This window comes from Argentina silus, assembly GCF_951799395.1.
Source record: "Argentina silus genome assembly, chromosome: 9".
NCBI classification, from domain to species: Eukaryota; Metazoa; Chordata; class Actinopteri; order Argentiniformes; family Argentinidae; genus Argentina; species Argentina silus.
The window spans coordinates 5,547,846-5,571,510 of NC_139663.1; the positions used below are offsets into that span (position 1 = coordinate 5,547,846).

General features: G+C 45.0%; 3 protein-coding genes across 8 annotated transcripts in view; all 3 read right to left on the minus strand.

The window, feature by feature from the left end:
- The window catches only part of LOC310809976 (BAR/IMD domain-containing adapter protein 2-like), a 42,359-nt gene extending 30,173 nt beyond the window's left edge, over positions 1-12,186 (minus strand). For all 6 annotated transcript variants that reach the window (XR_014554418.1, XM_083677535.1, XM_083677536.1 and 3 more), the window contains exons 1-2: positions 11,957-12,186; positions 990-1,065 (exon numbers count right to left, since the gene is read on the minus strand). Coding sequence is in view for 5 of the 6 variants with exons in the window: in XM_083677535.1 (XP_083533661.1) it covers positions 990-1,065; positions 11,957-12,028 (148 nt within the window). In the remaining variant the exon portion in view is untranslated. The remainder of the gene's footprint in view (positions 1-989; positions 1,066-11,956) is intronic.
- A 1,490-nt stretch (positions 12,187-13,676) lies between these two features.
- Positions 13,677-16,713, minus strand: LOC310810295 (charged multivesicular body protein 6-like). The gene is made up of 8 exons (XM_083677991.1): positions 16,527-16,713; positions 16,013-16,122; positions 15,728-15,815; positions 15,440-15,526; positions 14,891-14,956; positions 14,696-14,776; positions 14,439-14,514; positions 13,677-14,356 (listed from the first exon to the last, which is right to left on the minus strand). The coding sequence occupies exons 1-8, from the start codon at positions 16,590-16,592 to the stop codon at positions 14,307-14,309; spliced, it is 624 nt and encodes a 207-aa protein (XP_083534117.1). The 5' UTR covers positions 16,593-16,713; the 3' UTR covers positions 13,677-14,306.
- Positions 16,714-16,941: 228 nt separating this feature from the next.
- The window catches only part of ttyh2l (tweety homolog 2, like), a gene marked incomplete at its 5' end in the record, with an annotated part of 28,988 nt that continues 22,264 nt past the window's right edge, over positions 16,942-23,665 (minus strand). The window contains 7 exons of the mRNA XM_083677020.1: positions 16,942-18,363; positions 21,650-21,728; positions 21,934-22,116; positions 22,240-22,382; positions 22,575-22,667; positions 22,783-22,875; positions 23,607-23,662. Of these exons, the coding sequence (XP_083533146.1) occupies positions 18,283-18,363; positions 21,650-21,728; positions 21,934-22,116; positions 22,240-22,382; positions 22,575-22,667; positions 22,783-22,875; positions 23,607-23,662 (728 nt within the window). The 3' untranslated portion in view covers positions 16,942-18,282. The remainder of the gene's footprint in view (positions 18,364-21,649; positions 21,729-21,933; positions 22,117-22,239; positions 22,383-22,574; positions 22,668-22,782; positions 22,876-23,606; positions 23,663-23,665) is intronic.

A 23,665-nucleotide genomic window follows, 5' to 3' on the forward strand; every position in this document is an offset into this window, starting at 1 on the left:
TCTAATCAAATGCAGGGTAAGGGGCAGACGGCAGCAGACTGAGAGGATTAGACCTCTGATGTTGGCCGGCCTGTCAGAGTGGGGGAGAGGCCCGGAGTCGCGGACAGAGTTACTGATCTACCTCTCATCCCCTTACTTTGCTTCCTCTTCAGGGGCTCTCTCTCTCTCTCTCTCTCTCTCTATAGCTAAGAGATGTCAGTGCGTGTGTGTCTACCCCCTCTCCTCTAGAGCAGAGCCTCTTACTGGGTTCAGCCAATCTGTGAGGTCCCCATAATGCCTCTGAGACCGGGGCAGACAGTCCCCTGCCCATCCCATCCCAGGCCCAGATTAACTACCATGGGGCGAGGTGAACAGAGGCCAGTCAGGAGGGACTGCATATTTCTACAGATGTTGGGGAGGAGACCGTATTAGTACAGATAACCTCTCTGTGATTTTTCTTAGTGGTAGGTTGTCGTTTTTTTGGTTCTTAGTGATAAAGATTTTTCCTTCTGTTGGAGTTAAGCCCCGAGTTTGTTAGAATCAACTCTGCTCTCAATAGCCTGACCACCAGCTCAGTACACCCAAATAGAACTAGAATGAGAGCACACTCACACACACACGCACGCACACTCACACACACGCGCACACTCACACACACACACACACACACACACACACACCCTTTTGTCTCATCTTTTACACTGGCTATCTATCACCTGATCAGAGTCAGCTGGTGCATCTCCCCTCCTGAATTTAATTATTGGGGGGGGGGCTTTGCTATTGTGCTTCTCTGACAAAAAACACTCTCCTTCAGAGGCTGTGGACCTGATGATAAGACTGGCTATCTATGTGTCAGGATGATAAATATTGTCTTTGTCTTTAACCAAGGCGGTACAGTTGGAAGTGGAGCTGAAGGCAGGAGGCGGGCCGGGCCAGGCCAGGCCGGTGGCTTGGCTAGCTGCCTGGACGTGTGGAGAAATGAGGACGGAGGAGAGAAATAGACAACTCACTGGAGAGGGCCTTCTCGTAGCTCTTCCCCATGGCAACGAAGTTCCGCAAGCAGGGGTTGAACTGCTCCATGATGGACTGAAACAGAGACGGGAGATGTGCTTGTCAGAAGAGGAAATAACAGCACATCGCACATCCTATACAGGCATGCACACCCACACACCCACACACACACACCACACACTAATTATCATAAACACAATCATGGAGACACTGCACCACTCAATTTCTTGAATATACATGCAGATCGATAATGATGATATCACCCGTCCTCCACAGTGTATTTGTGTAAGCATGCCCTATTATTCTGTGTGATGGCTGTTGTAGGAGGGAGCCGAGTGGAGAGGAGAGGAGAGGAGAGGAGAGGCAGCTGTTCATTCTGGAGGTGGAGTGGGAGGGACACGCGGCACTGACTGTGAAATACTGCTGTGGGCTTTCTGTCTAGCAATGAAGGCATAGTGTTGGGGGAAGATGTGTGTGTGTGTGTGTGTGCGTGCACGTGCAAGAGAAAGCATCGATTATGCAGGTTGATATGACAGATGACAACGGATAGCGTCCTTAAATGAGATCTACTGTACCATTGGGCGTCAGTGTTGTATCTGCAGTAACACATTGTACACCTGACATCTCCCATCCACACCTCTCCCTCTCTCTGTCTCTTTCTCTCCCTCCCTCCCCCCCTACCCTGCCAGGGTTTCTTCCAATTAGCAAGCCCCCAGTATGCCAGGGCCTTAGGGTCAGCTAGCAGCCAAGGGAGAGACAGCCACAGCATCCCCCTTTGCCTTTTTCAACACTGACGCAACATATACAGTAGCACAATTCTACTGTTCCAGAGTCAGTAAGAGTGTGTCCCGATCATCTTCACTGCAATGGAAGCATTTCCATTTCCCATCCCTTCTGTTACTCAATCTTCGCTTGTCTTTAATGAGGCCCAGGGAGAATGGAGGACTGAGGGTGGATAGAGGTGAGTGTGTGTGTGTGTGTGTGTGTGTAAGGGCGTGTATGGGCATGTATGTGTCTGTTTGCAGTGTCAGGGTGTGTGGGGAGTGGTTCTCTAGTACAGAAAGCTGCTGGATACCAGGAATACAGCAAAGTCACTCTCTCAAATGTAAGAAATTATTTTATTTCACCAAAAACCACTGCTAGGTCCAAGTTGTCTGGCTCAAAATACCCCACTATGCAAATATCAGGTAGTAATGCACAAATGGGCGTTAACTCAACCATGTCTTTCACAGTACAGGTAAAGCGAGGTCAGTGGTTATTAAGGTCCACTGTTGAGGAGTCCAGGTCCCTGGGGCACCGATTGGCTGACACCAGAGGTCACCTTGATGAGTCTGACCCAACTTTGGTGCAGTTGATTAAAGTGGGTCTGGCCCTGAGGGGGATGACGGGAGAGACCGGGCTAATAGTGGCCCTGGAGTCTGGTGGCTCAGCAGATCAGCTTCCGCAGGAACAGGAGTAGGATAGGAAGAGGAGATACTGTTCAAACACAACTGCTACTACAAACACTGCACAGGATACTACCTGCCTGAGAGCGCTACCATAGATCTCACGGCAAGCAAAGCACCAGCTTCAAAGGAGATCAAGCTGGGAGAGATATCCAGTGAATTACCCTCTCAGGTAGAAAAGGAGAGATGCCGGTGTCTTTCCTGGGCCCCTTTTCTAAAAGCACATCAGACACCTCATTGTGGCTAATTGGTTTACAGGCTTTCTCAAAGTACCTTCTAATAGTGCAGGTCTTTGAAGGTAGGATGAGATGAACTCTCCCAATAACTAGCAGTGTTTCCGTGGGCCACCTTTATTACAATCTGTTCATATTGGTATTTTTGGAGGGAGAATGCAGAATGCACGTTCAAGCAAACACACACCAGATGAAATGCTTCAAAACGAAAAACACAGAGTTTCTTTCTCTCTCTCTCTCTGGTAGATAAAAGAGCCAACACACACACACACACACACACACACACACACACACACACACACTCTCTTTATATTGCGGTGGCATATGACTGACAGGAGGGCAACGTCTGCAGCACTGAGGCACAACTAAATCAGGACGTCTAGAAGCTCAACAACAACAATGGCTTAAAAGTTCAAGGAACCACACTGCACGGTCCACCCAAAAAACTGAAAAGAAAAGAGTTCGACAAAAGTCTGAAGTGGGCAGACTGTAGGCAGCCTTTGCCAATAATACACACATCACAAATGTGGTCATATTACATAAGAGACAGCATGAATTACAGAGCATTCCAAGTAACACACAGTACACTTGAGTTTTTTTTTTATTTTTGTTGAAACTCTGAGGTGGTTTCTGGTCTCCATGTCTTCCCATTGTTGCTAAATTTGCCATCCCAGTCCACGTGTACTACATCTCTACCCTAATTGTGTCAGCTAATTGGAAAATGGGGCCGGGGGGCACTTGAAGACGTGTGTGTGTGTGAGTGTGTGTGTGTGTGTGTGTGTGTGTGAGAGAGAGAGAGCGAGCACAAGTGAAAGAGAGCGAAAAGGAGAAAGAAAGAGCTGGGTTATTCCTGACTCTGGAACCAGGACGTCGTCTGCTCACAAGCTCTACTTCAGTGACACGGCGGTAAAAAAAAACAAAAAACAACTGCAGAGAGAGAGAGACAGACAGAGAGAAATGCCCCTATGAAAGTATTCTTCCACCATGTCTTCTATTCCACAGAACAAAGACTAACAAAGACTTATTAGCATAAACGCTTCCCTCTTTCTCTCTTCCTGAAAGGTTATCCATCCGTGTGCATGATGAGAGCCCATAGGAGGGCTTCATTCATTATATCAGCTTTATTATATTATTCAGGGCCCAAATTAAAGGAGAGGAAAATGGATGAATGCAGTATGACACAATGTTTTAGCAAGAGGAAGGTGGCTAGAGAGAACCTGGGAGGCTTCTCAGAGCACAGGAAAGATAAGAAGTACCATTATTAAAAGATACTGTTGAAATTATTTTCCCTCCCCTAACCAAATAAATATCTCCCCATTGTCGACGTACAGAAGAAAATGAGGTCAGTGTATCAGAGATAAATTACTCTCTTCCTGTAGGGCATCATCTGTCTCAGCTAGTTACACACTCCCTCAGACCACCCACCCACCCACCCACCCACACACACACACACCATCCCAAAGGTTGTACTGAAATGAAAAGGAAGCGATGTCATTGCAGTGACACTAGCTGATTGGGTGATTTCCCCTTCCCCCTAATCAAAAGTAAAAACGCCACCTCCGCCGCCGCCGCCACCACCACCACCACCACCACCACCACCACCTCCCTCCTCCTCCCACCCCCTCCCCTCACGGCAGCAGTCAGCCTCAGGGCTGCAAACACACAGTCACTCCGGCTCAGCTGAGCACTCAAGCCACCAATTATGTGCCAGCCAGCGCAAAGGACATGCCAGGCATTGGCTATGAGCACAGGGAGCCCATGCTGGGAGTGTATAGCAGGCCTAATGATGTAATGAGGGAGGAATGTACAGTATGGGGACTGGTGTAGCGTGGACAGGGATAATAACAACCATACGGCTAGTTGCACCCCCGCCCCACCCCACCACCCCCACCCCTCCATTCCCAGTCTTAATCACATCAGTCGGTGGCGGACTAGCGGCCTGTTCACTCCTCCTGACCTGATAGACCTCACTGATCAAACTCAGACAGAGAGTCAAGACAGAGGGGCAGGAGAGCTTACTTACAGTCATAATAGTTGCACCAGTAACCATTTTTGGGGGAGGTTCTACAAAATGACATCAAGGGACTAATGAAACTCAAACTTTATAGCTGTTAGAAACCCCCCTGTGTTTCTTGTTGTGCGGTGTTATTAGTATTAAAAAGGAGTGCACACAGCACTGAGGGGGATGGACGGGGAGTTTACACAGCATCTCTGCAGAGCCACAAGGGAACACTGCCAACTCCTTACTGCAATAGATCTAGTCGAGTGGACTGCCTCTTGAGAAGGGAACAGACACACACAGACACAAACCGAGACAGAGACACACACACACACACACACACACTCTTGTCTTTGTGATCACGGCACGAGTTTTGCACTGTTGCTCTGTTGTTTCCGACTTTATCACCTACCAAAGCAGAGTGTGCCGTGCCGAGACGCTTACCCTTTCAGCTGAAGGACGCGCGCAAAGCCCTCATTATGCTGCGGAATGCACAGAATGTGCTTCCTGAGAAACCAGGCTCTCCGCTCTCAACTTCACAGTGTGCCCGGCAAATCATGTTTGCTAACACGATCACCATGCCAACCAAGCTGCCCGTGTCTCCACCCTTACTTCTGGATGTTCACAGATTAGTGCACAGAGGGGGGTCATAAAAAAGGTTATGCCCATGTATGGAGAAATGCTCGGGTCATGCCCACTGAGGTCAGCCAACCAATGATACATAAGCCGCCCCCCCCCCCCCCCCCCGAGTTCAAAAACTACATTCTGTCTGTTACACTATATAACATATTGTGACCTGAATAGGAGACCCAGGGGTTGTGTCTGAGACAGAGCACATTGAGTGAATCTCCTAATGCTCAGTGTCCTGGGTGTGTTTGGAGTGGACAGAGCACTGGTGAGCAATGAGGCAGTGGCTAAAACCCTGTGGTGGCAGGGGTCCAATTATAGGCCTGTGGGCCTGCGGATTCCTCAACAGAACAGAGCCAACAACGTTAGTGCACTGCTGTGAGAGAGAGAGAGGGAGGGAGGGAGGGGGGAGGCAGATAGAGAGAGAGTTGATTGATTACATTTATTCATTTCAGATTTTTGCATCTACTGTACACCATCGGTACCAAGAGAGGTGTTGAGGGGGCAGAGAGAGAGATACAATCTTACGCTTCACAGATTCAATCAAAACATTTGGCTAGACCAGACGGCATTCGTCTGATATCTCTCGTTTGTCCTTTAATCATCCATGATTGGCTCAGGTGGAAAGGATTCCAGGTCAGCCTCTCTACTCTGCCACAGACGCCACAGACACTCCCTCCTCCTCCCCCTCCCCCTCTCCCTCCCCCACCGCCTGTCTCACACAGCAAACACTCACTAAACAGATGATCGTTGGCCAGAGGGACCACTCACTGATCCCTGTTTGTTGACATTGTACTCTCAACCCACCATGACCCTCTGGACCAGCGCTTGGGTCAACCCAACACCACTGGTTGGTGGTTACTATGGCAACCAAGGTTTTTTGGGCCCAACCAAGGTTTTTATTTTTTTTTCCAAATGCTTTTGTCTAAGTTTTGAGAATTCCAGCATTTGTCGACATGTGTGTTCTTTTGTACACCACAAACACTTCCAAAAAAAGACCACCAGTCTATCAAATCAACATGTGCATGCAATTAACAGTTGGGTCCACTTCAATGAGCTGATTACATTAAGTAGGCCCTTCAGTATGTTTGAACACAGGCAGGTATTTGGACACCCATGGAGAAACACTGTGCTTCACAAGTGATCCTGACACATCTCGGTGACTCAGAGAATGACTCAGCACTCAGACATGTCCGGGGTGAAGCAATGTTCTGATGAGGCGTGTGTGTGTGTGCGCGTGCGTGCATTGTACACAGACAAAGGTATGTGTGTTGGAGCACTGCGGCTGAGTGTTTTCACTCTCCTCTAATGGTAGACAAAAGTGGCTTTGCAGTTTACTCAGCCAGGTGAGAATGTGTGTGTGTGTGTGTGTGTTGGGGGGGGGGGGGGGGGGGGGGGGGGGGTAGTATGGGTTAGCGATGCTGTGGAGGATTTCTACAGAAAAAAAAAAAAAAGTAGTGCTCTCAAGAATAATAAGTCATCCATTGATGGTGATGTCATTGAGGTGGGCTTGTGGGGCCTGGCACAGAATGGAACTTGCTCTTCTGTAACTTATTAAGACAAATACCTGGGCATTATTAAGGTTCATGGGAATCACAGTGTCTACAGAGTGCATCAATAGCATTCTTTTTAACCCACAGCATGCATACTCCCATCACATTCCACTTGTTAGACATCAGTATGAAACACTGATCTCTGTGTGGCCTGGGGTGGTCCAGTGGTATAGCACCATGGCCTACAGCCATCTTGGCATGGGTTTGAACCTGGCCCATGCCCTGCTGACATGCCCTCTCCTCCTTACTTTTCTGTCTTTCTCGACTGTCTCTGAAAACATTTTTCACCAGTAGTGGGACTGCCCCACTCTAAAAAAATTTTTTTTTAAAACAACAACTACAAAATACTGACCTCTATTTCCTGAACTTAAAGATCTTGTGCTGTGAAATATGAAATGGCATGAGGAGCATAACTGATATTTTCCCATTGTAAGGTATTCTAGCATCATCCATCTGTGAGGATCAATACAATAACTCGTTCCATTGGCTTGGTGGGTGTCATCATTGCAAGGCTAGCGCTAGTCACAGAAATGTCATACGAGTCACAGGTGGTAGAACCATTCTCAATGACCCGGGTGAGGTGTATCCAATGCCACACCCCCGCCTGATCCTCTGTTCCTCTCCCTTTCTGGGTAATTACAGCCCAGATCGCTCCATTGTAATTAGGGGCCATCTCCAAAAGGATTCTCTCTCTTAAATTATATGGTGGCCATATCTTCTGCAGGGGGTAGATCCCAGAAGACCAGATATAAACCCTGACTCCCTTTACAACGAGTCAATAACGTAGTGTGTGTTGTCAAACTTCCCCGTCAATCACGCCAGTGAATCCTTCCTAACAAAACAGTGAAGCCTTGCATTTGGTGCAGAATAATAATAATAATTTGACATCTCCCCTATCGGTTCTGGCTCCTTGAAGCAACACTGTTGAGTAAAAGAAAAGAGAGACTGTCTCTAAGCCAACCGCCCCCGAAGACTGAGAGAAGGTGGGTGTGTGGAGCATAGTCCTTGCTGCATCGTTCACAAAGCCCATGTTCAGAAAGGAACGCACAGTTCCACAGGCAATGAATGTTATGATGTCTCAGACAAATGCAATCTTCTAATGCCTGAGGCACCATAATATGGTTGAAATACTTCATTGCAGAAATAAATTCTAGGAGTAGAAGTCATTTTAAACTACATTAAAATGTACGGCAAAACCATACAGTGATGATAAATTGTTATAAGGTTGACAGTAATATGATGATCGATGATATCTTTGTTCAGTCGTCAGCTTTGACTCCAGGGTAGTTTTAAATCTCGTTAGACCACATGGAAACCGGAGAGGGAAGAAATGTGTTGGTTTATGCTCTGTCAATAATGGCTTTTAGTGAGAGATGGCACTAGTTTACATTAAAGGCTCTCTGGGGCTTTTACAGGGGCCATTCCTGAGCACTCATCAATTACCCCAAAAGACCTCGTCCACAAATGTCTGTGTGTGTGTCTCTCTCTCTCTCTCTCTCTCTCTCCCTCTCTCTCTCTCTCCCTCTCTCCCTCTCTCCCTCTCTCTCACATAATAGCATGTTGTTGCTAAGAAACCACATGTTCAGCTCTCCCACATGAGTTTCAGGAAGTGCAGTCCTCTCATCACTGGAAAAAAATAATAATAATAATTTGACTGATAACAGATGAAATGTCATCCAAATAAATAACTGAGAAACATAGCGACTAAGTATAATGTAATGCTACAGACAGATATATAATATCAGAGGGAGGGAAACAACACAAAAGAGCACCATACATGTATTGTAGCACACTCTACAGTAAGACATACACAGCTTTTGTTCTTGTTAATTACTGAGCTAAATGAACTTATTATGTGTGCACCATAGCTACCATTACAAGTACATCAAATAGTCAACAGTATTCCATTGGCGGTTAGGGAGGGGTGCTGCAAACAACACCATCTTCCACCACTCCTACTTCTGAGAAGCGTTCACCTGAGGGCTGGCACAGATGAGGCACACCCTTCCTCTCTTCTCTTCTCTTCTCTTCTCTTACCTGGCAGGGTGTGTTCACCAACACAACAACCTGGAGAGAGAGAGAACTCAACCCTGCTCTTTCACAATCCCTGGAAACATCCCTTGTTGCTACATACTGTAATGGAGAGCCAAGCCAGGCGTTTATAATACCAACCTCAACCCCTCACCCCCTCTCTTTCTACCGGCAGTCCAATCTCCTCCGCTCGTCTCCTCTGTTGTTACTATTTTTGCACGCACACACACACACACACACACACACACACACACGTCTTCCCCTCCCCCAGCCAGTGTGGTGCTAAGACTTCCGCCAGTTAAGTGGCTTGACCGGAGGTCAGCACCTCACCCAGATATTCTGGTGAGACCCTGGCTACTGATGCAGGCCCAGGCAGCCTGAGATGACGTCTGTCAGACAGCCAGCTGGTGGAGATCACAGCAGCACTCCCACTACTGACACACACACACATACATACATACTCATACAGTACACACACACACACACACACATACAGTACACACAGCTCTGGGTGGCAGTCTGGAGGCTCTCACTGAGCCTGCTCAGCCAGTCAGTGTGGGGATGACTGGGACCATAGATTCATGTCTGGAGCTCTCTGTCTCCCACTTTTACAGAGGACAGGGAAAATGACTCACTGGGTAATGCTAGGTTCACAGGGCTGATACTCCTTCAGGTCATCACACAAGCCAAGGAGTGCCTCATAGATCTGTAGTGAACAAACAGTGCTACAATGGGATTCCAACACACACCCTGTGTCTACAAACCCTGCCCACAGACACAAATACACACACACACACACACACACATACACAAACTCCTGTTGTCTCACGTGAGTCACAGCAGTGCAGTTGGCATCCTCTCCTCCCCTGCGATTACTCAGCATCTGTCAGACCATACCACTGTCTCCACTGACTGTGTAGCTTCCGCCTGCTTTCACATCCCCTTATTCTGGCGCGAGGGCACACGCGCACACACGCACGCGCGCACACACACACACACACACACACAGTTAAAGCGTTGTCTAATTAAATGACACACGCACACAGTGCTAAAGCTTTCTCCAGTCAATTCGCACAGCAGAATTCAAATGTATTCGTCAATAAAAAATTAAAAAAAATTAAAAAAATCACATACAATCCCCAGTTCCACTAAATAAACAACTGGGAAACCGAGCGGCAACCAGAGGAGGCAGTATGGAGTGTCACTCATACCCAGACAAGCCTTCTGGTCCTGACAGAGTCAGTCCGATCACTCTAGCTGCCTGGGCATGTCTCTCCACCCCATTACCCACCACCACGCCTGTCAGGGCGGGGGGGGGGGGGGGGGGGGGGCGGGGGGGCTGACGGCGGCACCAAGGCCCCTGAAAGACAGGCCGACTGCTTGGGTCACAGCCTGCTGAGCAGAATAATCTGTACTATAGGAGACAATACAACCTCCTCTGAGCAGGGATACTGTAGGACGCACTCTTAGTAACATATGAGCACAACATCAAATTAACACATACAGTACATTGTTCGATGTGTGTGTGTGTGTGTGTGACCAGCTCATGAGAAAAAAAACATGAAGCTGAAGAAAACCGTCTCTTCCTCAGTAGCTTTTCAAGAGGCACCATTTTCTCTTTCTCCCTGGCTCTTCTTATCTGGCCCCCAAAGAACACTGAGACCTCAGCTGCCCTCGCCCTATTCTTGGGGCCTGTCCTTCTTTCAGACTGACTGGGGGAGGGGGGGGGGGGGGGCAAAGGGTTGGGGATCTTTCTCTGTCCTATACCCATGGTGTGTGTGTGTGTGTGTGTGTGTGCAGAAACTGTGACGGAGAATGGAGGTTGGAGCACTAGTGTGTCACAGGTGTGTTCAGGAAGTTGTCTTGGTACTCTCATAACAAGGACTTTGTTATCATTCCATCGGCATTGCCAGGGGTTTTCCAATTTGTTTCATTCAAAAGTGTCAGAGTGATGATTCCAAGGAAGCAAGTTCCAATTAATTACCAAACTGTCCATTCCGTCAGCCATAATGTGGGTAACAGTGGTGGCCCAGGTCTTTGTGGTAGTATGAGCAGAATCAGCAATCTACAATAGACATTCCTTGCCTTAACTCACTATTCAGGTTCAAGCCCTCAGGCTCTTCAATACTGTGGTGCTTTATATGATGTGCAAACTTGTCCCCCTTCTGAAACGTCAGCCTTCAGGTGTCCTATATAACTAGCTATTAATAAACAGCATGCTAAATCCAGCTGGGCAGCTGCATCTTTTCTGTAATGGATGGAAAGGAATATCACAGCGTATACTGTAGAACTAGAAAAGATTAACAAAGGTGTTCAAGCTGATTTTGCTAAACTGGTTTGGATGTTGAAATTCCCCAGGCTAATGCTTGCAGTACCTGTTGCAACACAGCCCTACCTCCTCCTCTTCTCTTGCCAACCAAACACAAATGGAGTTTTGGAGTGTCTCTTACTTACGTTCCCAAGCAAAATTAGCATGTTAGACATGCATTGAAAGCTGAAAGGTTAATATGTAATCTATTGATTATCTGTGTGTGTGTGTGTGAGAGAGAGAGAGAGAGAATACACCAGTATTGCGCATCACAATATCCTTTTACGCACATTATTACAACAACGAATTGTTCTACAACATATTTACTAAATACAATTTACCTTGATCTATTTTCTTAAAACTATAGTGGTGAGCACTGTATAATATAAAATGTATCCAATTGTTGTGCAACATGATGCAACCAAAACGGGTAACGCCAAATCAATGCCCAAGACATATCAAACGATTGAAAGATAGGCCAAGCCTTGTTATGTGTTATTTGTGTGTAATTAATTGACAATTGCTCCAAAGGATGGAAATTTACAATTGCAACCCAGGCAAGGCTATACAACGTAATTTAAGTAAACCTTTTAATAAGCATGTGCCTCATTCGGAATTTTTCGCGTGAAGATGCATATGGCTTATATGGGCATCGAATCGGTGGAAGCCATGCAATAAAAAATCACGAATGAATTAAAATAGTGTAGGGTGACAGTATAATTACAGTAACCTGTAGCTCCAAACTTTTATCAATAGTTGAGGCACTTTACCTTGTAGACATTCTCCGTTATGCGGTGAACCTCGTCGGTGCGAGACATCTTGAAATCTTCGGTCAAAACCATAAACAGTATTTTCCTTTAGTGAAATCAGTTATCCGAGTGAAAGATGCGGTCGTGCAAATAAACAAATGGATGATGTGATGCAATTGAGCGTGGAGAAATGTGTGCCTAAAACGGATGAAAACGACGGTGTCGCTCTCTGTTGCACCTACTCAATCCCACGCACGCAGTCTCTGCTGAGAAATCGGGTTCGCCGAAGTGTCTTGTCATATCGAGCAGCTTTTCCAATTTACCGGAGCGCCGCCTCATTCTCTGAAACACCGCCTCCCAATCCATCCATTATCCGCCCAAAACTAAAAACATCTACCATTCTTTCACTGTCCATAATGAACAAATAATCAACAAGCAATTTCCAAGTGAGGATATAGTATCACAAATACAACACGTTGAACACATATACAAATCCTTACTGTTACAGTAAAGACATATACTATAGTCTCACTGCATGTATTCACACGTAATAAAACTTTCAAATACACACTGTATATTAAATATTAAAACATTGTATTCAGAGTAGGCCTATATTGGGCCCTTTTGGCTAATGGTATGACAGTACCACAATGTTCGTTATCATTCAAGCATTTAGCCTGTCTGGTATGGTGGATAATAACTTTATCAAAAAGGCATTTTTCTAAAACAGGGTATGCTTTTGTGTGACTGCCTCAAGTGATCATGTGAATCTTTGGTTGCAGACATTGACGTCAGCTCACCATTACATTGTTGCTTTTACAAAACTGTAAGCCTATCACTCTATAAGTCATTCGAATGAATGACTCAAGTTGTTTACACCCTAAGACAAAATCCCCTTTTTTGCTTCTCAAACTTGTGGAGCAGGATGCCTTCAGGGTACTGAGCAGCTAGTCATCTAGCAGAACAGTTCAGGCTTAGAGCAGGCAATGATGTGGGCTGAGTTGAGGCCTTGTGGGTGGAATCCTGTTGGTGTGCCCACTGCCCACATCTGATGAGGTGCACTCTAGCCAAGCACACCAAATCACTGGCATTATGGTTCTGGGAATGAGACAGGTAGGCAGTAACGAGTGGGAAAGAGATGGGTTGCCATGAGGCTTGCCCAGGTTATCATCACGGATTGTCAAGTGAAATGTCTTGGGGAATAGCACTAACATACAAAAAAACCCATAATTGCATGTCTCCAAAAGCTTGATTATCATTACTTTATCCTCCATCAGAATGGTCTTAAGACTAAGAGGTGTGTTTGCATACACCCTGATTCATAGGGCACTATAATGAGTACTATGGCATTATGTAAAACGGTAAGCCCATGCCTTAATTATTGTCAGTGTCACTGTGGGTGTTCTCACAGTGGATAATTGTTTGTTAGCTCCATGTTAATTACATTCTAGGTGTTTTCTATAGTGAAGGGTTGTAACAATGTGCTGGGAGGGCTTTCTCACCTGGGTAAAATGTCACCCACATATCAACAATGAGAAGAGTATTAACTCCTCTCCGTCAACTCGGTAGTGCGAATAAAAACACCTTTCTCAGAGTGTTACGATCTCCCGGCTGGTGTGTAGTGCCACCTTGTGGTCCGATGCACCTAGTGCAGTAAACTGAGTGATCGTTGAGACAAGCCAAAGGGAGCGCTTGGTCATAATAATGAAACAATCAAAAACAGAGTAAGAAATGTATGACATATTTATTATAAGTCTGACATTTTCTATGTAAGGACTTTGTGTAGTCTGTCAACTCTGAACTCCATCTCCACTACATGGGAGGACAAGGAGCTTATGCATTTTCCAATCAAATGACAAAACATTGTTGTTACTATTAAGCATTCATAATAATTCATGAATGACACCAATGTTAATTCATGAAGAAAAAACAATGTTAGTCATCCTACAGAGCATGTTATTGACAAAGTAATTGAAGACAAAAATATAAAACTGTCCATTAGCCGTACTGCCTTTAATATGTAAATTTAACTTTAAAATAACACTTCAATCATTCTGTTATATCAGTACAGTTACCAGTACCAGAGTTGCCAATCCAAATCATACACAGAAGAAGAGTCAAGAATTTCCCTTTAGTGTTTCATTCTTCATTTCCAAAAAGTGTACAGTGGAAAGGGAAGCCGACAAAAGCACAGCTACCACTCGTCTGAAAAGTTGTGGTGTGTTGTGTGTGTGTGTGTGTGTCCAGTGTATTGATTTCTGTGTGTTCTAATGGAACTCTCCTCCATTCCATGAGGATGAGCGCAGTGGTGTCTGTATGGACGCTTCATGCAGACTGAGAGTGTAATACGTCCAGAACTACTGTGATGTCTCTATGCTGCCAACATCTCACTGTCCGGCATATTATTAGCTTGTTTCCTCCCTGAAAAACAAAGACAGGAAAGTCAGGTCATGGCGAGTCAGTGACTGATGATGTGGTGAGGCGTAACAGGAGATTACAGTACCTGACTCTGCTTTGGCTGCCTCTGGTACTTCTGGTAATGGCTCGGTGGGGACATCTGGAAGTGCTACGTCTTCTCCCTGTCTCACCAGAGGGGAGAGGAGTTACAGAGGTTAAATGGACTGGAAATAGCCATCATCAATCATCATCATCACCACCATCACCATCACCACCACACATAGGCAACATCTCCCATCTTCAACCGATCCCTTGGCATCCCACTCAGAGGAGACTGAAAAACAGTAGCTGAGGGACACACACCTGAGTGATAGCCTCCAGCTCAGCTAGTATAGCATCCTCGTCCTCCTGTGTCAGCGACCCTGCCAGCATCTCATCTATTTGCTGGAGGACCAAGGATAAGAAAGGGCATTAGCTGAGCGGCATTAGCAAATCACACAATAAAGGAGTACTTGGAAGAAAGGAAGAGCTGGAAAGCAGAGAGTCGGTGAAGCTCACCCTCTGATAGTCGATGGCATCCTGTGTCTCATCCATGATTCTCTCCACGTCTTCAATGGACATGACCTGAAAGGGATAAGGCAGGGGGACAAGACAAGGACGTGTCAAAAACAGCAAGAAATTACTTCTAGTTGCATTATTCTTGGTGTGTGTGTGTGGCGAGGGAAAGGGGATATTTCCTGAGCAGGATCTGAACACTGTACCCAAGGATATTCCACAGTCACGCCACTGTAGTCAAGGATTTATGTTCTAATCCTCTTATCCTCAAACAATACACAGCCACTATGCTAACACAAAACGCAGGCTTTTGGGGTCCACAATCCTCACCCAGAGAGCACATGAGAGAGGATGTACTGTGCATGCCAGTGGAAGGTTTAGCTATTAATACTCATGACACTGAGCTAAATGTATGACAGGGTGTAACTTCATGAAAGTGTTCACGTACATGTGCTTATTTCGACAAAGCCTTAGCTCAGGCTATGTTTCTCTTGAGAAGGAGCGGATTAAAAAAAATACAAAAAAGCAGACTAGAAGCAAATCATACTTTACCTCATGCATACTCTTCAGACAGTCGTTGCCAACTTTGAGCCCCTCAATGACTTTCATCTCAATCTGGACAAACTCAATATCCTGGACCTGTTGAAGCATTTCAGCTCATGTTAGAAATAGGCTGGGACAGCATGAAATACTCTACTGAATAGTAAAGAATTAGCTATGTGTCCAGTACACCTTTTAGAAGAATGTATTAAACTTAAAAAATAAAATTTCAGTATGAAGCCTACTGAATGTCATATAAACCGTTGACGCCACAAGATAACAAAACAATAACACCCTCACCATGCGTTCCAGGTTTGATATCTGGTTTTCAGTCTTGTTTAGCAGCTGATCCTGGTAACGCTTTTTCTTGAGAAGAAGCAGTGCCTTCCTTTGAAATGGACAAACAGCACAATACATCAATATCCAAACATAGAAAGTGGTTTTCCATTTATTCAATAGGCCTACATGATCGGTGTAGTACACGTAACTAAACATTACAAACAATACGATCATGGTAATTTACTGTACATTAACATTCTGAAATAAAGTAGCTGATGCTGCCACACTTTTAACGTTCAGTCTTACTCTTTCCTCCCATCCTTCAGCAGCTGCTTGGCTAGCAGCCTTTCTTTCTCCAGTTGCAGGGTGATTCTCTTCTGGTACTGCTTCAGTTTATCTCTCTGCTGTTTCAGTTGCTGGAGTTGAACAAAAACAAGTCAACCGAGTCTGATATTCATAGCAACAAAGCACTAGCTTCAAAAGTGTGATCTCCCTTCATCATGACACTGCCTGGTCATGATCATGTCAGTGCACACAACAGCTGTGACTGCCCTGACTCCTCCTGACCTGAGTGAGTCTCTTCTTCTTGTCAAGTAATCGGCCGACGTTAATCCATGCTTCAGTGCTTGCTTGTTTAGCTAACGCTAGCTAGGTACATTAGCTCGCTCGCAGCTGCAACACCCACAGTTAACACTCACTACATACTGTTGATCTATGTATATCCCATGTAAAGTATATCGTATCTAGTTATGTTTTAGTTCCCAAGCAAACATAGTTTAGCTAGTCTAGTTAGCAAGCTGCTATATTATTATCAACTCACCAGAACCGCTCTGTCTTGCTCTGTAATTCGAGAGGGGCGACCCTTTCTCCCGAAAACGTTTCCCATTATTTACCCACATCACCGCCACAATCTTCTGCGTTAATACAGAAGCTACTTTTTCTTTGTGTACATGATGTTGTGGTTCATTTTTTAGATAAGTCGATCACGAATCTGTGTTGACAACATCAGACCACACCCTTTAAGCATTTAGTATAGCAACCGGGACGGGTCAATTTAGTACGCAACGAGAAAGTCGTAGAATCACCCATGCCAATTCATGCGATTCAGTAGGCCTACAGTACATTCATATTTTTTAAGATACAATAAGGTGGATTGTTCAAAGGTCTCGAAGTGCTTCGTGTATGCGGGTGACACACAGACAGGAAAAATAAATACTAACAGAGTGTTTGTTTCATTCAATTTATACACATTTCTAATTGGTCCAATACTTCAATAGCAAACAGAAAACACCTCCAACTATGGAGGAAAGACATATTAAGAATCAAAAGTACACACGGTACAATATTGGGTTAGGCCTATAGCTACCAGATTGTTTAATTCAACTGCTAAGCCATCTCACAGAGCTTATAATTACATAAAACCCCTTTACTTACATATTACAATTCAACAATCAAAGGAAGGGAATATTTCATTTACATATTTCAAACATAACTCTGATGTTTGGTTTCTGTGAGTTACAGGTGTGCTTCACACATAAACATTGCTCATACATCAGTGCTCATACTTACCGACAGTGTTCATAATCTTCCTCTGTATGCCCATTTTATCCATGGAATGTTTAACATGCTAATGTACAGGCAGTATCCCAGTATCGGATATTCTTTGACTGGGCCTCAAATAAACCAGACATATTTAAATATGAAAACAGGGAGAAACAGATGTATACTCTTCACAGTTCCACAGCTAGTTACAGAAAAATAAAGGCTATAGAAACATGCATCTTTTCTCCTCACACTTACTGTAAAACATAGACATCACATTTCACAAGGAGTTCTGAACACTTACATGTTTCAGCTTTCACACTTGCTTTAAAATAAGTCCATGATATTTGTTGTTCATTGACAGTAATGAATAATCACATCTAAAAGAGAAGGGAAATGTGGTGTCCATTTTTATCAAGTTTTAACCATCACTCTGAGGGAAAACATGAAGGCCATTCAGGTAAGGAGAAAGAGCTTCTGCATGCTAGCCTTGCGATTGTTTGGCTAGATAACGTGTGTTGTTTTGAAGGTGGATGGAGGGCAGTCATCTTATAACAATGTAACACCATACCAAGTTACTAGAAGTTCCAGTCTACACCTCTGTGAATGAAAGCAATGTTATCCCTGGAGCCCACTTACATCCATGATGAGAGGTTAAATGATCATGTGGAAGTCTCTTGATCCGGCTCATGGTGAATACGTACATTTCAGGAAAATGTTATTCACATATAACTGTGGCAACTGCATTGTAAATAATCAGTCTGTCTAGGCTTGGGATGCGATCCAAACATTCCATTCAGGATCATATGCAGGGCCTCTAATCTCAAACAGTACTTAAAGAACATTGCTGTGTTGCTGGGGTGATGGCAGCTCCTGCTTTTTAAGTCATATATCATTACAGCAGGGGAGAGACACCCATAAACAGGATTATCTGTAAACATAGCCTGCTGTGGCTATGATCCCAGGCGGCCACCACACAGCCCCAGACAGATCCTCCCTGGGGGAGGTGGGGGGGCTGGTCTGCAGGTGGTGGGCTACACCTGGAAGTCTGTCCCAAAGTGTCTGATCTGGGCGTCAGTCATAGATAGGTAGGTGGTCCTCATGCTGGGTGAATACTGAAGGGGGGGATGGGGGAGGAGAAAATAAAAGAGAGGTTAGCTCATTCAGACACTGTAAACAACACTTGATCTCATATCTGTGTGAAACCTTCAAGCAGAGGAAGTTCGAGCAATTAAACAGGAAGGGACACGGTGTATTCAAATGTTGTTTTTCATTAAGATGTGCTCTCTGGTGGAATCAGCGGACGGTGACTCAGTGATCAGAACTACAGGGGAGGAGAGTTGGCAGGTGAAGAGCAAGGCAGAGGTGGTTGAGGGGGTGAGAGTTGGGGGCATGTCAAAAGTTCCACTCACAGGTAACACTCAGCGCCTGGAGGTCAGAGGTCACACAGCTGAGGTACAGAGCTTAGAGGACTCAGTGGGTTAGGACCAAATAAACTGATTAGTAAGTGTCAGTCTTACATCAGAGGTATATCAGGTAACAACAGAGAGCGTCAGAATCACCTTAGATGAGTGGCATAAGTATGAGTGCGGTACAGCAAAGGAAAGCAAAAAGGTTCAGCAAGGTCTAATGTATACAACAGAAAACTTACTGTTTCTAAATGTCTGTGAGTAAAAGAAAGACAAAAAAATTGAGTTAGTTGCAAAATATGGGTTAAAATTCTGCAGTTAGACACTCTGTTAGGAATGGTAAAGAAAAGATACTCTCAGGTGCTGGAATATGTATGGGACATTTTATAAATACATTGGCACAAAATAGGTTCTCTTCTCTCTAATTTCTATAATGAAATACATTAAATAATGAAGTTATTTCATACTGGAGGATGGGCAGTTTTGGGCTATGTCCAAAACTTAAAAATGCATCATTTGGAAGTCCTATCATTAAGTAAATGGGTAAAAAAAAAAAAAAGAAGAGCTGTGGCTATGAAAATAAGCTTTTGAACTAGATCTATCTAGAAACATATCAGACTTGCCTTCAATCCCAGTAGTTTCATGATTGCAGGGATTTGTCGTACAGTATGCAACTGATGCAACTGACCAAACAAGGCCTCACATTGTTGTTCTAATAATATCACCCTCTCAGAGAGAGAGTCATGTAGGCTTTTCATGTAAGCTTCACATAGGGAACACTGTGTGCACTGTTGAGGCTGCATGAGAAAGACGCTAGTGAGAAAATGTATGACAAGAATGACTCTTGACTTCTAGACAGATTCAGAGGAGACGGCCATTTAGTCATGTCCTTGTATGTGTGGGAACCAAACATTTGACCAATATCTTACCATTTGCATTTGCATTTACAGTGATTACAACAGTGTTGTTTGATCTCCTATTGTGAACGGTGATCAATGGCCCCCCTCTCTCAGCCCGGAGCACGAGTGGATGTTCTGCGGATCTGCCGCCCTGCCTGTTGATAGCCCTTGTAAATTCCATGCCATTGTAATGTATATGGTTTGCCAAAAGGCTTCTCCCCTTCGATGCTGGTCTATGATGTGTTATTGTTCACTGGGATGGTATAAAAGGACGCCATGGCGATGCATTTGTGACACACACAGCCTTAAGACCTTGGTATAACTTGAATGAATTTACAACACACTGTTATCAGTTAATCAGTTTATCTGATGTTTGTTTCTTTGAATTAGGGTTAGTGTTATTTTGTATTGATACACTATTCTCATTCTTCTTATTTTACCTCAATCTAATCTAAAACAGCACAGCATTCTCGTGACCTGGTTTTCACCTTAATGTTATTTGTTAGTGTAAATAGTCATCAGACTTTAGCTATTGCACCAAGTACTGTACACTATATACTTTATCTGTTCTATCTATTTCACCTTTATCTGGATATATTTCACCTCTATCTGTGTATATTTCACTTTTATCTGTATATATTTCGCCCAAGGTTACACTTATTTTCCCACTGTTAGTACTATTGATTATACAGTATATGGTGCTTTGTACAGTTATTACTCTTTCATTTGATTCCATCCTTGTATTCCACTGCACTGAGAGGTAGCGTGTCACAAGCAGTTTGGTTGTCGTGTTTACTGCTGTATCCTGTGCATATGATAAATAAACTTAGATTTGATTTGATTTGACTAATAGTTGGTAACCCATAGGGTTATCGGACAAAGTTAAACTTCACAAATTCTTACAGCTCTTGCAAAAGCATATTGTGATTCCAGTCTGTAGCCTAGGGTCAGGTAAGGTTAAGTGTCTGTCACGCAGGGATGAGCGAATCATTATCAATCATGGTATTCATATAATCTTTTGGAGTCAGATACAACTTCATGTTAACTTGTGTCACTAGGGCCATGTGACCACTATTATGTGGAGCCCACTTCATCATGTCCATAACCGTCTGAAGTTTATTAGGGAATAAATGTACAGCGCTATTGCATGTATACTTGTTTCCTCTGTAGACAGATCAGAGTTCTGTCTCGGAGTGCCTGCACAATAGAACAAGGCGCTTCTTCAAGACAAAAAACAACATTACCCATCAGCCAATCCTGAATAAGCACCGAGCGTAAAGGCAGTAGTGCATGTCTTTGGCACAAGTGAGGGAAGCACAAGCGCAACTGCAGAAGCCATCCTCACTCTATGGGCCATTATCAGCCTTGGCCTGGATCAGTGAATCGGTGCGTCAGGTCGAGATAGCTCAGGAGAGCTGATCCTGTGTCAGAAGGAATGGTGACTCCGCTGACCTCACGGCTGGGTCAGGCCAGCAGAGCTCATCCACCAGGACAGCGTCTTGGCTGTGGATTAACCAGGCTCATCTTTAATGCAGCTCCAGCTTTTGGGGACACGCCAGATGCTGATGGACTATTAACCAGACCATTAAAACAAGAGATTCCGTGGAAATGTGTCTCTCTCTCTCTGTCTATCCTGCTCTGTCACTCCTGCCTCTATGGTTTTCTGGGTTCAGGGGGTGCAACGATTATACGTCAATAAAAGTGTTTTCCTTAAAGCATTAATAAAATGCCCATTAAGTCACAGAAATCAAGTCACAGCCTTTTGGTATCAAAAGCTAATCAGTTAGCTTCAGGATACTATAAATATGGCACTGGAGGAGACAAACAAGTTAAAGCATGGTGTGCATCTCAGTCTATGACCAGCAGAGGGCAGTCTTTCTTTAAATATGTCAGCAGTGGCAACTTCTACAGTATACTGAATGGTAAGATGTTGTGTCAGACTGTGGATGGCAACATAAGGCAGTACAGTGTACGTATAGGTATGTGGTCCTGTCGGACAGTGTGATGTGGCAGAAGTGTTGATATCATTATCATCATCATCATCATCATCATCATCATCATACTAGGGACCTGGCCTCTATGGGCCAACGCACCGAGGGTGGAGGGGATCCTCTCCCAATCAATGGCACATTCTCATAGCGAGGGTTCCCTCCGAACAGCATGGACTGATTCCTGGGAGAGGGAAAAAAATAAAAACAGTCAGTCGGCTAAAGACTTGAAGTTGGGCTGCCCTTCACACAAAGTGAATTACCTTGAATTAGCTTGTCTGATACAACAAACAGAGGACCCACACATGCTTACACAAGCACACGTAGACACACACACACACACACACACACACACACACACACACACACACACGACCCAGTGACCTTACATGTACTCGGAGGTGGGGAGGTTGGAGGCAGCCTGCGAGGGCGGTTGCAGGCTGCTATGGCTGCCCAGGCTGCTGCTGTAGCTACAGAAGCTGTGAACGTGGGCCCTGTTGGGGTTGTAGGCCATTCGCCTCGCCTGGGGGTTGAACGGATCCTCTTCGTCGATGTCGTCGTAGTCTCGTTCCCTGAGGGGAGGGAGAACAGGGCACACACAGGGGGACACCGAAAAAAGAACGTTATCACCAAGCTACAGGGTGGGTATGTGGGCACTGTGCAACGTGGGGGGGGGGGGCTGGGGTAATGCCCACCTGCTGGCGACGAGGGTCCAGGCACGGGGGATGGCACACAGCATGGTGCAGAAGGCACTGGCCGCCAAGAGGGAGAACAGGCAGAGGTAGAGGAGCCCCTCTACGCCGTCGTAACACACACCCATCAGGGCATCCAGGTAGTCCTGCACACACACACACACACACACACGGATACACACGCACACGCACACGCACACACACACGCATGCACGCACACAGAAACACACACACACGCACATGCGCACATGCACACACAGAAGCCAAAAACATTGAATACAAAGAGGTGAGCTATACTGAGAGTCTGTAACCACTGAGTGAAACAACTTGAGTCTTACCTTATGTAAACCCCGGCAGTCGAGCAGGGCTGTTAACTGATGCAGATTAAACTCGGTAGAGTTCAATAGCCGCTGGATCCCCAGAAGATCTCTCTGGAAAAGGATTCAGAGGGAAAAGTGAGTGACAGTGTCAGCCTGTCCTTGAAGTCCTTAAGACCTTGACCCCCCCCTGGCCCCCAGTGGCCCCCAGTTCCCCCCAGTCACTCACCTCAGCTGTGGGGAACACAGGCACAGAGAACTGCAGCAGCCCTTGTATCTGAATCTGCATGGTAGTCAGGGACCTCTGGAAGATGGTCAGAGACTGCAACGCACACACACACACACACACACACACAAACATTATTAGAACAGCAGCACATCAAGCAATGTTGCATTATGGTATTTTGATGCCCTTAATGGACGACACCAGATTATCTGTGCCCCCCTACCACTCATCCAGGGTCTGTCTGTCTCCCTCACCCTCCCTTCCCTGCCTCACCCCACCCCCCCTTGCCTCCTCTGATCCCCAATACAACAAACAACAGAATCATTTTTACATTGACTGAGGCCAGATTATCTTTGTCTACTTAACAGGCATTTTGTTATCTTTAAGTGGATACTGCTATGTTAGACACACATGTGGGTCTTTATGATAATACTGTCCTTGCATTTAGCCCCCGTAGATAAATAAACGCGACATAAATATCCCTTTTTAAGCGTTTTAAATCCTCTGCATAATAAATGAATAAATAAATAAATAAATAAAAGGGTTTTGGGAGACGTCCCTAAGGCAGAGTATATGCACAGACAAGACACAGCTAATTATCGCAAACCCACAGATAAAAAAACAGACTTGCTTTGATCATAGTTTATTTTTGTTATCGCTTAAAAGTAATTAAATTAGTGGTGCTGGCTGCTGAGAGGGCTTTTGATAAGCATCGGCCTCACAACTAATGAAGAAACACCACTTTTTAAAAAAGAAAGTAACCATAATCTTCAGAGTATAAGACCCAGGGGACGATGAAGAGTTACAGTAGCAGATGGTTTCAATACCTGTTGGAAGGGGTTGGGGAGACTGGGGCTGCAGTAGAGATAGTAGTGTGCCACCTCTA

Excerpts from the sequence above, each read along its gene's own strand:
- LOC310810295 (XM_083677991.1), bottom strand. The coding sequence starts at position 16,592 with ATGGGAAACGTTTTCGGGAGAAAGGGTCGCCCCTCTCGAATTACAGAG. Across the intron at positions 14,957-15,439 it reads GTCTGAAGAGTATGCATGAG|GTCATGTCCATTGAAGACGT; the intron begins GTAAAGTATGAT and ends TATCCCTTTCAG. Across the intron at positions 14,777-14,890 it reads ATGCCATCGACTATCAGAGG|CAAATAGATGAGATGCTGGC; the intron begins GTGAGCTTCACC and ends TTGGTCCTCCAG.